This window comes from Protopterus annectens, chromosome 14.part0 (genome assembly GCF_019279795.1).
Source record: "Protopterus annectens isolate FY-2018-M chromosome 14.part0, PAN1.0, whole genome shotgun sequence".
Taxonomy (NCBI): domain Eukaryota; kingdom Metazoa; phylum Chordata; order Ceratodontiformes; family Protopteridae; genus Protopterus; species Protopterus annectens.
Genome location: NC_056748.1, coordinates 178020689 through 178036586, shown reverse-complemented (window position 1 = coordinate 178036586; position 15898 = coordinate 178020689). Strand labels below are relative to the sequence as shown.

Below are 15898 nucleotides of genomic sequence, written 5' to 3'. Positions count from 1 at the left end.
CATAGTGAAGAACTTCTCTAAAGCAAACTTCACTACTCAAGACTGGTGTGGTATCCTTCAAGGACCCCTGAGCCAGTAGGAAACCACAACCCAAGCTGCGAAGCCCTTACAAATGCCTTCTATGAACACCTCAGGACTGCATGGATCAGGCAATCCCAAATAAACCAAGACTCTTTCCACAAAGGAGCCAAGCGTCCAGTCTGGTGGACCCCAGCCATTAACAAACTTTACAATAAGAGGAGAAAGCTATTACATGATAGGAGCAAAATCCATAAAAGGGAAGTCACCCCTGATCATTATTAGTAAAAATCTGAGCACTCATAAAATCAACTAAGGCCAATTTGAGAGAAAAATTGCCATGGATTCAAAAGGACAATCATAAGGCCTTTTTCAGCTATGTTAGGAACAGGAGCTGGGTGGAAACTCCCAGATATGCTCAGGAATGTAGTCCAAAATGATACAAAATCACTGAACCCACAGACATTGCCAACATACTGGCAGACAGGTTCAGTGCAAACTCACCCCTCTCCCCTAAAGGAGATAACTATCCCAGCCGAGTGTAGCCTCCCGGACATCTCAAATGCTTGAGTGAAAGCTGCTCTCTCTAAAAGCTAAAAACACAGCATCAATGGGACGGATGGTGTCCCATTTTGGCTGTGTGCTACACGAGCTAAATGAGAATTAAACCCGCTTTATAAGGCAGCTGTTTAATCTCAGCCTTACCACAGGATCACGTGCCCAAGGGAGTGGCGTCACGGCGAGAAAACTGTAGTCCCCTCCCACAAAGCTGAGAGCCTCTCACAGGACCCTGTAGTAATTACACGCCCCATAAACAGCAAGGTCTAGTCTCTGCAAAGCTATGGAGAGGATCATAATGGAGCTCATAGAAACAAAAGATATGAGGAGGACTTGCAGACGTTGGATGACCCGACCCAGTTCAACTTTGTCAAGGGGAAGATCATGCCTTTTTGAACCCAGCCGAAACTTCTAGCAAAACAGTCACCAAGGCCATTACCATTGATGAGGAAAGGCAGTCCTTACAGCCTACCTTGACCTTGCAAAAGGCTTTGACACAATACCCCACTCTGGTATTGTGAAAAAACTTTCTTTCCAGCTTAAATGTAAAGCCCATATGTCACAAGATGGAGTTGCAAAACTGAGAAGCAGGACAGAACCCACAGGAGTTAGAGTTGCTGGCTATGTCAGACTCCCAAGCGGTCACAAGTGGTGTCCCACAAGTCGGTCCTTGGCCCCCTATTATTTAGCATCCTACTTCTCAGAGTACCACAGGCCAACATGGGAGAGACTTTGGCTGACAAAGTTTGCAATTCTGCAAACTAAGAGCCATAGTGGAAAGAGATTACATCGAGACGGATATCCTTCAGAAGGGACTCGGAAACAGATGGCTGGTGCCAGAGCCATGGCCTGAAGTTAAGCAGCCAAAAATGTATAGTCATACCGCCCGGGGAAAAACAAGGTAACCCCAAGCTACCATATAGGTAGCAATCCACTAAGCACAGAAAGAGATTTATCAGGGCACCTACATCATTATTTTCATACATTTTACACTCATTCTGGTACCTTCTTCTTCATTTTTCATATATTTCCTTTCCAAAAAAAAACCCTTTTTCTTTTTTTTTTTTCCCTTTTCCCTTTTTTTTTTTTCTCTTTTTTCCCCTCTTTTTTTTTTTTTTTTTTTTTTTTTCTTTTCCAAAAAATTTTTTTTTCCTTTTTTTTTTTTTTTTTTTTTCTCCCTTTTTTTTTTTTTTTTCTTTTCCTTTCCAGTTTTTTTTTTCCCCTCTTTTTTCTTTTTTTTTTTTCTTCTTTTTTTTTTTTTTCTTTTTTTCCTCTTTTTTTTTTTTTTTTTTTCCTTTTTCTCCTTTTTTTTTTTTTTTTTTTTTCTTTTTTTTTTTTTTTTTTTTTTTTTTTGGGTTTTTTTTTTTTTTTTTTTTTTTTTTTTTCTTGTTTTTTTTTTTTTTTTTTTTTTTTTTTTTTTTTTTTTTTTTTTTTTTTTTTTTTTTTTTTTTCCTTTTTTTTTCTGTCTTTTTCTTTTTTTTTTTTTTTTTTTTTCCTTTTTCTTTTTTTTTTTTTTTTTTTTTTTTTTTTTTTTTTTTTTTCCTCTTTTTTTTTTTTTCCCCTTTTCTTCTTCTCCTTTCCTTTTTTTTTTTTTTTTTTTTTTTTTTTCTTCCTTGTTTTTCTTTTTTTTTCCCTTCCTTCTCTTTTTTTTTTTTCTCTTTCTTCTTCCTCCTTTTTTCCCCTTTTTTTTTTTCTTTCACTCTTTTTTTCCTCTTTCCTCCTCTCTTTTTGCTTTTTCCTTTTCCTTTTCTTTTCTTCCCTTTCCCTTCCCCCTGGTGGTCCTTTCCTCTTTTTTTCCTCCTTTTTTCCTTCTTTTCTTCCTCCTGAACTCTTTTTTTTTCCTTCCTTTTTCTTTTTTTTTTCCAAAAAAAAAAATCTTTTTCTTCCATTTTTCCTTTTCCTTTTTTTTCTTCTTTTTTCCTTTTATTTCCCTTTTTTCTTTCCCTCTTTTTCCCTTTTTTTTTTTTTTTTTTTTTTTTTTTTTTTTTTTTTTTTTTTTTTTTCTTTTTTCCCCTTTCTTTTTTTCTTTTTCCCTTTTCTTATGCTTTTTTCTTTTAACAAAAAAAAACAAAATAATTTTCTATAAAAAAAAAACAAACATTTCAAAAAAACAAAAAAAAAAACTTTTTAAAAAAAATAGCTTAAAATTTAAACTTTAAAAAAAAACATTCTTTTTTTTATTAAATTTTTTTTCTTAAAATAGCTCTGGCTGTACAGGGTGTGCAGTAGAAGCTGCTTCTAGGATACTTCCTATTTAGTCCCTCAAGCAGATGTTCATCGTTTTACACTGTTGCAGTCATTACACTTGGGTTATCCTGCCGTCAGGCGGTCCCACAGTCGACCAGAGTTCCAAAGTCTTGGTCCGGCATCGGTTGCTGTCACTTCTTCCCTGACGTCAGTGCGCCAGGGGTATATAAGATGCATCTGTCGCCATTTTCTTCAGTCTTTCTTGCCGTGCGGTGCCCGAAGCAGAAACGGTTTGCATGTGCCAGTCGGTCGACTCCTGAGATTTTCGAAGTCGAATTTCAGATCCGAAGTCTTCAGTATAGCTAAGTACCCCGTTGGTGCAACTTTTTTCTTGCCTCAGACCGATGTCAGAAAAAGTTAATGATTGTATTTCTTCTGGGAAGCAAATACGTCATAAGTCTTCCACTCTTACTGTATTCGATGCCTAGGCCCTGATCACGACGTCACTACTTGTCGATTTTGTGCTAGATTTAATAAACGCACTATAAAAAGACGTTTTGATGTTGCTTTGCACTACTTTGGCCGCAGGTTCATTTATACTATGCCGTCGGATCAGCCGACTACCTCAATACCGAAAAAACACAAAGGCAAGGATAAAGACAGGCATCCTAGGTCCAAACCCGACGACAAAAGCTCTTCTAGGCCATTCGCCAGTTCTCAGTGAGGCGCTTTCACAGCCCCTAACACCCGCTACCTCATAGCCACAGGCCGCTTCTGACTACCACGTGGAGACATCTAGGCCTCTGGAAACTCAAGGTATTGGGCCTATGGAAACGAATCCCTCAGATGGGTCAGGAGCCGCTGAGCAGGCATCGGCTTCTGAGGGTGTTTTCAGACCTTCACAACTTACCATTAAAACAACAGCCAAGACAAAGGTACCATTAAAGACAAAGAAACAAGTATAGCAGTCTCCTGGACAGTCCTCCATGCCTAAGAAACAGATGCTTAAAATGGCCGAAGACCTCATTACTCTAATTAGGGGTTCCTATCCCCCTCCTGAGAAAAGGCCTAGGCAGGATACAGACTATGACTCCTCTGAACAGGTTTCCATTTCCTCTGATTCCTCTTCAGACCAAGGATACTCTCTGCCCCCCTATGAGGACTCTGATGCTGAAGAATCTATCCCTTCAGCCTCTCCTCCTGAGGATTATTCTTTTGGGTAAACTTTACATACCATGAGGGAGCATTTCCATTGGGAAAGTCAGGATTACTCAGAATCCAAGTAAAGGCTCAGGGGTTTCCTCTTATTGCCTCAGCACTGGCCCCTGGCTATTCCGCCTGTGCTAGATATTGTGGATGATGGTTTCTCTTAATCCAGCTTATCTCCTGATTCTTTGCCCTCTGCTCCAGCCAAGCCAGATAGGTATTATAGAGTCCCTGACTCTCAAGTTTCTTTACAAAAACCCTTCCGCTGATCCAGAAACTATTTCCCAGGGTCCAAAAGGGGTTAAGGCTTCCATTGCAAAAAATCCAGTACCCTCTAACAGAGATTCCAGAGCTTTGGATAGATGGGGGAAGAAATTATACACTTCTGCAACTTTAGCAGTAAGAGCTTTAAATTGCCAGTTTCACAAGCTTAAGTACCAACAATATTTAATTTCTCAGTTAAAACAGAAAATGCTTGCAAGCTCAGAAGCTCCTGATTGTTAAGAAATGCAGGATTTATTGCATGCAGTTGAACAGGTGGGAAAACATACTCTACAGTGTGGTTTTGATTCTTTAGAAGCCTCTTGTAGAGCCACAGTTACAGGTTCTGTGATTCGAAGACATGCTTTGTTTAAAAGAACAGACTTTATCTGATCATGTTAAGGCAAAATTATTGAATGCTCCTTTACAGCATGATACCTTGTTTGGTGTTAAGGCAGAAGAGATGTTAAAGAAAATGGAGGATAAAGCTAAATCTATGCAAACAGTCAAGGATTTCTTACAGGTACAGCCACTTCGGTTTAGCAGAAATTGGCTGACAAAGAATTGGCCCTTTCCAGTGTCAGACAGGCAACAGAGGCGCAGATACAGACACTCAAGAGGCAGATCTCAACCCCAAGGCTCAAACAGACAGCGACAGTGGGGCAACTCAACCCCAAAAGTTGGTGAGGACAAGTCTCAACCTTACAGGAAACCATCACAATGACTTTCCCCTTCGTACGCCAAGCATGTTCCTTTTGGAAGCCCCCTTGGGGGTAAAACTAGCACTTTTTTCTCAAAACTGGCAAACAATCACCCAAGACAAATGGGTTCTGAATATTGTGTCTCAAAGTTACAGGTTCCACTTTCATACTTTACCAAGGCAAAAAGGAATGCCAGAACTGCCACAAAATCAATGGGTAGAGGCACAAAAACAAATTTCAGCCCTCATGGACATGAGAGCTATTCAGAAAGTACCACAACAGGAAAAAGGACAAGGATTTTACTCAAGACTCTACCTGGTCCCCAGAAAGGACAAGGCCTGGAGGCCCATACTAGACCTTTCAATTCTGAATACGTACCTGGATATTCCGAAATTCAAAATGTTGACATTACAGCAACTTCTACCCATGCTGGGCAAGAAGGCTTGGCTTGTTACTCTCGACCTCAGAGGCATACCTGCATGGCCCTATCAGACAAAATTGCAGAAGATACCTCAGATTCAAAGCTGGTACAATGCTCTACCAATTCTCTGCACTGCCCTTTGGCTTATCTACTGTGCCCAGGGTCTTCACAAAGTGCCTAGCACCAGTAATTGCATTTTGCAGACAAAAAGGAATTCAAATATATCCATACCTGGACGACTGCCTCATTCAAGCAGAGACAAAGGACATTCTTCTACAGCATCTGGCATTTGTAAAAAGGTTGCTAATTTCTCTAGGGTACACAGTAAACGAAAAAAAGTCAAAACTAGTGCCCTCGCAACAGATTATATTCCTGGGTGTCAGATGGCTTACCTCGCGCCTGTCAAACAAGTTCAACTAACTCAATATTTTCAATTACTGGCAAAAAAGTCCCATCTCCCTGCAAGAAAAATTCTGCAGGCCCTGGTTTTCATGGCATCCTGCGTACTATTAATACCATATGCCAGACTGCATATGAGGAAATTACAATTGTACCTAAAAAGTGTTTGGACTCATCACTCTCACAGTTTAGAAGCAGTAATACCAATGATTCCCTGCCTACAACAGGAGTTTCGATGGTGGGCACAGGCATGTCACCTTAACAAGGGTTAGCCTTTTACCCAACCCACAGCCAGGCAAACTCTAACAACAGATGCGTTTGATTACGCCTGGGGAGCACACATGGCAGGAAAATGCATTCAGGGCAAGTGGACCACAGACCAGATGCATCTTCACATCAATCAAAAAGAGATGTTGGCTGTTCAAAATGCCCTAACAGCTTTCAAGGACCTTCTACATCCAGGACAATTATTACTAAAGACTGACAACACCACAGTAATGTGGTACATAAGCAAGGGGGCATTCATTCTAACCCCCTATGCAGGCAAGCCATGACCTTGTGGAACACAGCTCTAACATATCAAGTTCACCTGCAAGCACAATTCTTGCCAGGAAAGAAAAATACTGTGGCAGACTATCTAAGCAGAAATATCATGGACCCTCACGAATGGAAATTGAATCCACAAATCTTCAGCATGGTAACGCAAAAATGGGGATGCCCAGACGTAGATCTTTTTGCCTCCCCACTGAATTGCCAACTACAAAAATTCTGCACAAGGACTTATTACAAACAAGCATGGAAAGTGGATGCTCTTTTGTTTAGCTGGAAAAGCCTAAAAGTTTATGCCTTCCCGCAGCTGCCTCTCCTTTCAAAGGTACTCCTAAAAGCCAGACAAGAAAAAACGCAGATGATCCTGATTGCTCCAGACTGGCCACGCCATTACTGGTACCCTATCTTAAGGAACATGGCTCAATGCTCACCATGGATTTTGCCTCAAATTCCACACCTTCTAACTCAACAAAACAATCAGATCCTGCATGGTCAGCTCAAAACCCTAAACCTGGCTGCATGGCAGATACATTAGTCAAACAGGCAACACCTCTCTCTAAAGCTGTTATGGATGTCATTTTGGAGGCCAAGGAGGCCTAGCACCAGGAAAGCTTACTCAGAAAAATGGAAGAGATTCTGCGCCTGGAACCAGGCTCAAAGCCTTGACCCCCTTGTTCCAAACATTCCTCAGATTTTACAATACTTAACTGAGATGCTGGACAGAGGCCTATCCTTCTCATCAATTAAGATCCACGCCTATGCCATTTCAGCACATTACAACACAGATCCTCCTTTATTCTCTCACCCCTTGCTAAAGCAGTACCTCAGAGGGGCTAAAAACATAAGACTGCCCTGGAGAGCACCAACACCAACTTGGGACCTCAATTTAGTTTTGGAAAAACTGACCCTACCACCTTTTGAGCCAGCCAATACAGCCGATCAAAATTTTTTATCATGGAAAACAGCTCTGCTCCTGGCAGTAACTTCAGCACAAAGAGTCTCAGAGCTACATGCATTAATGGCAGTGGAACCTTTTATAATTTTTCATCTGGACAGGGTGTCTTTAAGGACAAACCCTACCTTTATGCCAAAGGTGTTCTCTAGTGTGGCTCTTAACCAAACCATCCATTTGCCAACTTTTTGTCCAAACCCCCAGAATAAAGGGGAGAAACTTCTGCATTCTTTGGACATACACAGGCAGCTACGCTGCTTCTTGAACAAAACAAAAGCTTTCAGGGAAACGGAGCAACTGTTTGTAGCATATGCTGCAGGATCACAGGGCAAGGCCATCTCAAAGCAGACTGCATCCAAATGGATAGGACACTGTATTCGGTACTGCTACACACAGCATGGAAAATCAGTCCCAAATAACATTAGGCCACATTCCACCAGGGCAACAGCCACTTCAACATCCTTTCTCAGAGGAGTACATACCAAGGAAATTTTGGAGGCTGCAACTTGGAGTTCAGTGCACACCTTTACCAAGCATTACCACCTGCCTCTTTACTCTAAATCCAGAGCAGGATTTGCCATTGCAGTTCTGCAGGGCCTCATAGCCAATCCTAACTCTTTATAGACCAGCCACCCAACCTTAGCTTTGGGATTCTACCCAAGTGTAATGACTGCAGCAGTGTAACACGATGAACATAGTACAGCTTTGTACCTACCATAAATGTAGATGTTCGAGTGTTCACACTGCTGCAGTCCAGGTTACTCTCCCTCCATCCCCTCTGAACTAGCTGGACTTGTCTATACCTTTCTATCCTATACAACCTTTGTGGTGTATGTGCTTGTAACTGAAGGTATTGCTTTTATTTTATATGTACATTTTTGATTAACAATATGTATTGCCTACATACTTGTGGGCACCTGACATCTGCGGCAAGAAAAACTGAAGAAAATGGTGTCGGATGCATCTTGTATACCCCTGGTGCACTGACGTCAGGGAAGAAGCGACAGCAACCGACGCCGGTCCAAGACTTTGGAACTCTGGCCGACTGCGGGACCCCCTGATTGCAGGATAACCCTAGTGTAAGACTGCAGCAGTGTGAACACTCGAACATCTACATTTATGGTAGGTACAAAACTGTACTTTTGAGACACTATGTAAACGAGCATTGCATGTATGGTTTTGCGGTCTTCGGAGAGAGGAGATTCTTATGTGGTAGTGGGTCATAGAAAATCTCTCTCAGCAGTTCCTGTTCTTGAGTGAGATGAACAAGCTATTAAACTCACTGGGAGATTCACCAGTCCTCTTCTACACCTGTGCATTCAGGACCTTTGGCTGGTTTGGATCTTCGTGAAGTGAAGCAGTTCAAACATGATCTGTTGGTTATCTCATATGATGCAGTTCTTGTCATTTGTGAAAAAGGTTAGGCTGAGTTTATTTTGTATATTTGCTGTTCCTTGACAAGGAAGAATTATTTTGTCTTTCCTTTTCTTGTGATTCCTGACCTTATTGAGAAATTACAGAAGAAAGTTCAAAACCTGTCCTCATCACCTTACTAATAATCATGTAGGGTGTGTTTGCAGGTAGTAGGTGCCTTCTGATAGAGGAAATTATGCTGTATTAAGTTATGTCAAGAGTGAGTTGATAGCAAATTTCACCTGAGGGCTAGTACCTGCTCTAGTCTTTCTGGTTCAATTAGATCTCCTTACTGGAATGTCAGAAGTGATTGAAGCAGCCAAGAAGCATTATGTCTGCTTAAGTCCAGCAGTGGATCAGTAAGTAGTTTAAAAACAGGCACTAGATTTCAGGAGGCAGACTGTAGCTTGTGTACAACAGCATGTATGCACATCACTGATGTCTGCGTTTGCTGAATGTTCCCTGATGATTTATTGCATCACTGGGCTGCTGTGTTGACAGGATCTCCAGCAACTTGTGTCCCCTGACCTGGCTCACTGCTAATTGCAAGAATGTTGCTGTTAAAAGCTTCTCCTGTAAATGCATGGCTCTGAATTTCAGTGCTTGCTTCAGAATTTTTGTGGGGGGCTCATTTTTCTCTGGAGCCAGCTTGTCAAAATACCAGTCTGTTGCATTAGCTCCCCATCCCAGAAGTGGTACAACCATGGAGGATACTTGTATAAGTGATGGCGGGTGTGTGGGTCAAGGATCCCGGTATCTCCTCTAAATCTTCAGGACTTACTATTTTGTAGTACTATAACTCAAAGAATAAAGTTTCACCAAGTTGATTACCAGCAAAAAGGGACATCAGTGCCAGAAACCTTTGACAATGTGTTTACAGCTTTAGCAACAGTGTTACTTTATTGACTAGGAAAGCACCATGGCTTTACCTTGATTTTCTTTGAGTATAACTCTTGTCTGTGATTGGACCAAACCAGTATACACATGGGCTACGAAACTTTCCTGTTGTAGCAAATGATACTTTTCATGTGAAAAGATAGTGTCTACCTAAAATTTATTTAGAGTGGTAGAGCAATAGTGAGGCAACATTTACACCGTGAAGGAATAAGGAGGCTATTACTGCCAGACTGAAGTAGTTTTGGTGACTAAGCTGTTGGAAATAATGATAAGGGCTAACTGTATAGGCTGATTGATTTGAGGACGGTAAAGTTTAGTACCTGTGTTTTCTCCCTTTTCGTGTTGACTACTCACCTGACATTAAAGAGACTACAGGTGACAGAGGTAGTAGGGGATTCTTTGTTTTAAGTTTAATTTATTTAATGAGAAACAGATAACATGCACCCTCAGCCTAGATAGTGATCTGTGTAGCTTAAGGGAAGAAAGTCAGAAAAAGGGGTGAAAATGTATTATATTGAATGTTTAAAAATTAATAAGGCATAAAGGCAATACAGACAAGTGAAAAAAATTAAAAGGTTATCCCTGTTAATTTTGGCAGTAGTAGTGTGTGCATGTGCGGGCGTGCATGCTGCGTGTGCGTGTGTTTGCATGTTTGTGTGCAGTGCTTAGTAGGACTGAAGTACAAAAGGATAGGTAATGTAGAGCATAACTAAGCTCAGTTTACTTCCACTGAGTAGTTGCATAGTACACTGGAGAGTACTTGCACTTTGAGTATAGAATACCAGAGTTTACCGAGTGACATAGCGAAGTAGAATATAGTAAGTGTTAGGGTGGAGTTTGAGAGTAGTTAAGAGAACCAAAGGTTAGAACCATTGAAAAGGGAGAAAACATAGGAAGAGATGAGAATAGAGAAGTAGAAAGTACCTATAGGAAACCAATAGAAAATGGCAGCTTTCATCAGTAGCTTCATGGAGGCTTGGAAAACATGTTTAAGTTGGGAATAGGAAGTCATAGTTCTCACCTTCGTAGGAGGAAGTATGTGGAGGAGTACATTTCTATCTTTGAAATGATACATAGCAACTGAGACTTAACATGAAGGTACAGGATCTTAAAGAAAAACTAGCAAGGGACGGAGAAAAAACTGCGTGGAAATGATCTTGTTTGACAGTCTGTTACAGAAGTGAGAGACTGTGATAGAATGCTGATAAATAAAAGTACTTACTGTTGAGGGTAACCATGTATGGGCAGATGGGCTGAAGTAATAGACTTTGCTGTTAAATTAGCTGAGTAAGCATATGTATGTCATTGTAAGCAGTATTTATTTATGCAGTTGGTGACTGGAGCAAAGCATTGATCCAAGTGGACTATTTTCAGGCTCACCCTGGGGTTTGCAACCAGATTACAAAAAAGGGATCCAAGGTAATGCAACAAGGTGGTGTTAGAGTAATTTACATTACAAAAATGGTAATACTATCAAAATTACAAAAAAACACTTGTAGGATTAATCATTGCAAGATTTGGCAAGTAGGTTGCTAAACAACTTTTACAGTAGGAGTTCATAGACCAGTAAAGGCATTTATACTGCATAGTGAATATTGTACTTCATACATAAAACTCGTAGGAAGGGAGTACTATTTTGTATTATGTTGTAATATTTTTGCAGACAATTCATTACTAGTAAAGGCACACTATTTTATTTTACAATGAAATTTGCACGAGGAAAAAATAATAGTAAGGGATGTGTGATATCTGAGATGAGGGTACAGCAGTATGTAAAATATGCTGATGTTTGGCGAATGACAGACATCAAATATCTGTTCAAGCAGACATCTTAGTAAAATTATCATGAATGATAATTAGAGAGTAAGATCAAAATATGGAAAATTACTAGTAGGGTAGTGCAGGAGGCAAGTGAAGAGAAACAGCAAAGATTTGGGTTACCAAATATAGAAACAAATGTATTTAATTTAATATTTGTTTACCAGGAAAGTCCAACTTGGAATGGGAGAATTTTCAGAGGAGGCCTGGAGAGGAACACTCCAGGCGCATGTCTTTTTAACATGGGAGGAAACAGGAACACCCAGAGGAAACCCAAACGAATATATTCAACAACTTGGAAAAGCGCAGCAAAAAGAAGAATCTACAACCGGCCACAATACAAACACAGATTTATTAAAGAACTCTAGCTCTCTGCCTTCCAGGAGTAATACAAATACACATTTCACAAGCCTTTTTATAGCACCATTCATTAATTATTCAATTACAAAATTGTTTCCAATTAATTTCTAAATTTAAACCTACAGATACCGTAGTATTACATTTTAAAATATAAATAGATTCCTTATAAAGAAGTTTCTCCTTAGTATCACATACTTCACCAATTTTCATAAAAACTTTTTCTAAAACAGAAACTTGTAACAAAGAATGATCATGTTCATGTGCTGCTTTAAAATGCATAACAATATTACTTTCAGTTTTTTTTTTTTTATATCTCTTATATGTTCCTGTATTCTGTTTTTTAATTTTATTTTACTTTCCCCTATATAAAATAAATTACAGGGGCATTTGAGAACATACACTACAACTTCACTATTACAGGAAAAACTGCCACCAGGTGAAAAGTGGGCAAAATTTATTTTCCTAAAACTTGTAACAATACAAGAACATAATAGACCCAACACCCACATGGGTACGTACCCTTCAGGAGAGGAGTGACATATAGTGCCTCATTAGGCATAGAAAAATAGCTAGAAACTAAAAAATCTTTTAAACTTTTTCCTTTTTTTTAGGAGATAGAGGGGCAACTTGCTATAATTTTTTCCAACTCCACATCCTGAAGTAAAAATTTCCAACAATTATGCAATATTTTATTAATCCTACTACTCAAACTATTATATACTGAGACAAAATATATCTGATCCTTATGAGATTCTGTATTAGTCAACACTTTATTCATAGCATTATGGCCTTGGTTCAGTCCCAGTCTGTGTGCAACAACTCTCTGCAAGGACTTCTTAACCATATTACAGTTATAACCTCTATAAACATATAAAAAGTGTACCTACACTCTCATAAGATCTTCCCAGTCGCTACAAATTCTATGCATGCGAAGAAACTCCCCATAAGATAAAGATTCCAATAAATGTTGGGGATGAAAACTAACCCCATGCAAAAAATGTGTATTGTCAACAAATTTACTATGAACAGGTGGGGTCTCCATTATCAGAATGAAAACTGACATGAGCGACACATATTGAGCGAATGTCACAAATATCGCAAAAGTGAACAGAGATTGCCATAGGGAATTCTTCCCTTTACTTCAATGGAGTGCGATTTCGGAGTTGGTATATTTAAGTAGCGAGGTGTGGGGTGTGCAGGGGGGCATACTCCCCCTAGCATAAAACAGTTTGAGAGTTTTCATGTGTTAGGTGTTTTATTTGTGTGTTTCTAAATTTACAACTTTTGTTCAATATGTGTCGCTCAACTGGTATTCCCTCATGTCCGTTTTCTTTCGACTAATATAGACCTGAACAGGTGTCTTAATATCCCCACCATTAATCCCTTCTAATACTAAATCTAAAAAATTGACCATGCTGCCATACTGTTTATCATCAAAACTCAGACCATAAGTGTTCTGTTCTAGATCCAAACAGAAACCCAAACGAATGCAGGGAGGACATGCAGACTCCACACACAAGACTCCCCAACTGAGAATTGAACTGGAGAACCTCTTGGTGTGAGGCGACAACGTTAACCACTGCACCGTGGAAGCAGTTGTAGTTTCCTAAAGGATGTTTTATGTAGAAGTTATAATGTCCAACCCTGTGTGGAACAGTCCGCTCTCCCACATATGTACAAATCACCAGGTCACAAAGCTAGACCGGTGTAAAAACTAAATAGAAGTCCAAGCTAATGAAACAGCTTGCAGTAGTGTATATGTATTGAGGCTTTCAGGGACTGCTGTAGTTCTGCACAAAACTACAGAGCATTTTTATACTGAAAAATTGTAACTGAACATTAAAACCTGACCAGATTAAAATGTGTAATAAAGAGCTAAAGCAGCATTTATTTTCTGCGACTATATTCTACACAAGGACCTTAGCCATGCAGACTAAATGCAGACATTTAGAATGCAGTTTCACTGAAGAACATTTTCCACATTCTAGTTCTGAGACAGTAAAAAGACTGGGAGCATTAAAAGTATGTGACAGAAATCCGCTGTTAAAAGAAATGTCATGCCTTTGATAGTATAACAGGATAAGTTTAGACAATTCACAGATAAATCTTTGCAAATCCCATTATATGCTAAGAGATGTTGCTCTATGCAAACAGAATATTTAATATGAAGTAGAACGGTTGGCATAATGGTTAAGGTCCTCGCTTCCCATGCACAAGGTACAAAGGTTCGATCCTGACCTCCGGGCATTGCCTGTTTGGAGTTTACATGTTCTTCCCATGTCTCTCTAGGAATTTCTCCCACCTTCAAAAAAACATGCTTATTATTTCTATCTCAAACTCACCTAAGAATGGAGTTCTGGGCAGCAACACAGACTCCACTTGGTGTCCTATGGAGGAAGAGTTGTATAGACCAACCGCTTTGGGCATCTACTGTGGTGCGCATTATCCTGAAGATTAGAGAACACAGATCATAGACTGCATGCCACGGCAGGGCTAGCCAGTTGACGGTGTAAAAGTATGTCTGTAGGTGATTCAGTTATGCTACTGTCACCAAATAGGTATTTGCCAGTGATTTGTGGGTTTACGACCCAGCCTATTCTGACCTATGCTAGGGAACCACGACAGGATAGAAGAGCAGTGTGCAGCAAAGCCATTTGGCTAGGGATCCAGAGTCTACTACTCAGGAGGAACACGACATGCATGTTCTTCCCATGAGAGAGAGAGGTTTCAGAAGGCATTCTGAATGAAGAAGTCAAAGTTAGAATCTGAGGAGGTGCAGCTAACTGACAGTGTGTCTACTGTAGTGTATAACAAGAATGCCAAAGAAGTTGAAAAGTAAGGTGTATAAAACAGTGGTGTGACCGCTACTTACTGTATGGTAGGAAAACCTGGACAGTAAAGGCAGAACCGTTGAGGAAGCTAGAGGTGATTGAAATTAAGTGATAGAGACGGGGTGGTAGTATGCACACTGTGGGACAGACGAGGAAATGAGGACATAAGAGCAGAAGCCAAAGTAACTCCAACTGCAGAAAAGATCAAAGGGAACATTACAATAGTTTGGGCACGTGCAGAAAAGCAGAAAGTCTGGTGAAGAGGATTGGGAAAAAGAGGAAATTAGTGTGTCCAGCAAAGAGGTAGATAGTTTGCGAGAAGATCTGCAGGAGTTGCGGAAGAGTGTAGCATTGAAATGAAGGAGATGGCAACAGTTGACATGACACCCCAACCCCATGTAGAAAAAAGAGGTTAACTATGAATATACCTAAAGTTCTTTTACATTATAGCAGGGTGATTTATTCACTTTACACTTCAGCTTCACAAATCCCATGCATGATAATAGGCAATGTTCATTATTAAAGTCTTCAAGGTGAGATACTGTAAAAGGGTGATTTTAATAAAGTCCTACATCATCTGTGCAGATCCTTGTCTGTGGATACAGCTAGCAATGTTAACAGACAGTCATTATGAGGAAATATGTCGCACTATATACCCTTAATGTAACATAGAGGAAGATTTTTTATTCCCTGGGTGTAGCTTCCCACTTTGTAGCTGTTATTTGAAAACATTGCATTCTTGCATCTGCCAGACTCCAGAAAATTTCACTTTTTCCAACCAGTCACTAGTGTGTACATTGTGGTAGTTTGTCATAGTACAGTTTGGTGATACCTGTTTTTACATTTTTGGATATTAAGGATTGATAATCTTTTAAGGTGACAAAGAGAGATGAAGACTCATCACTTATGCAACTGAAGGAAGAGTTCCGGACATATGAGGCATTGCGAAGAGAGCATGATTCTCAGATAGTACAAATTGCTATGGAAGCTGGGCTTCGTATTGCACCTGACCAGTGGTCATCACTTCTGTATGGAGATCAGTCTCACAAATCCCATATGCAATCCATTATTGACAAGGTGAGTTGCCAAAATGACATAGATTTATCTGTTGACAGCCCTGCTTATATTAGTTGTTTTAGTGTATTTATTGTGCTATCTACTTTTGTTAAAACTGATGTGCTGTCATTTGCTACATTATTTGAATATTTATCTTGTGGTTTGCATGTAGTCAAATAACTGCAGACTATCGGAAGTTTCTCTTAGCAACAAATAGTATTATTTTGGCATAGTCTGTCTCCACTGAACAGAGTGGGACTTCATTACGTTA

At 39.8% G+C, this 15898-nt stretch overlaps 1 protein-coding gene across 1 annotated transcript in view; it reads left to right on the top strand.

The window, feature by feature from the left end:
* Positions 1–15898, top strand: part of RC3H1 (ring finger and CCCH-type domains 1) — a gene marked incomplete in the record, with an annotated part of 3590040 nt that overhangs the window by 128537 nt on the left and 3445605 nt on the right. The window contains 1 exon segment of the mRNA XM_044055940.1: positions 15448–15648. Within this exon segment, the coding sequence (XP_043911875.1) occupies positions 15448–15648 (201 nt within the window).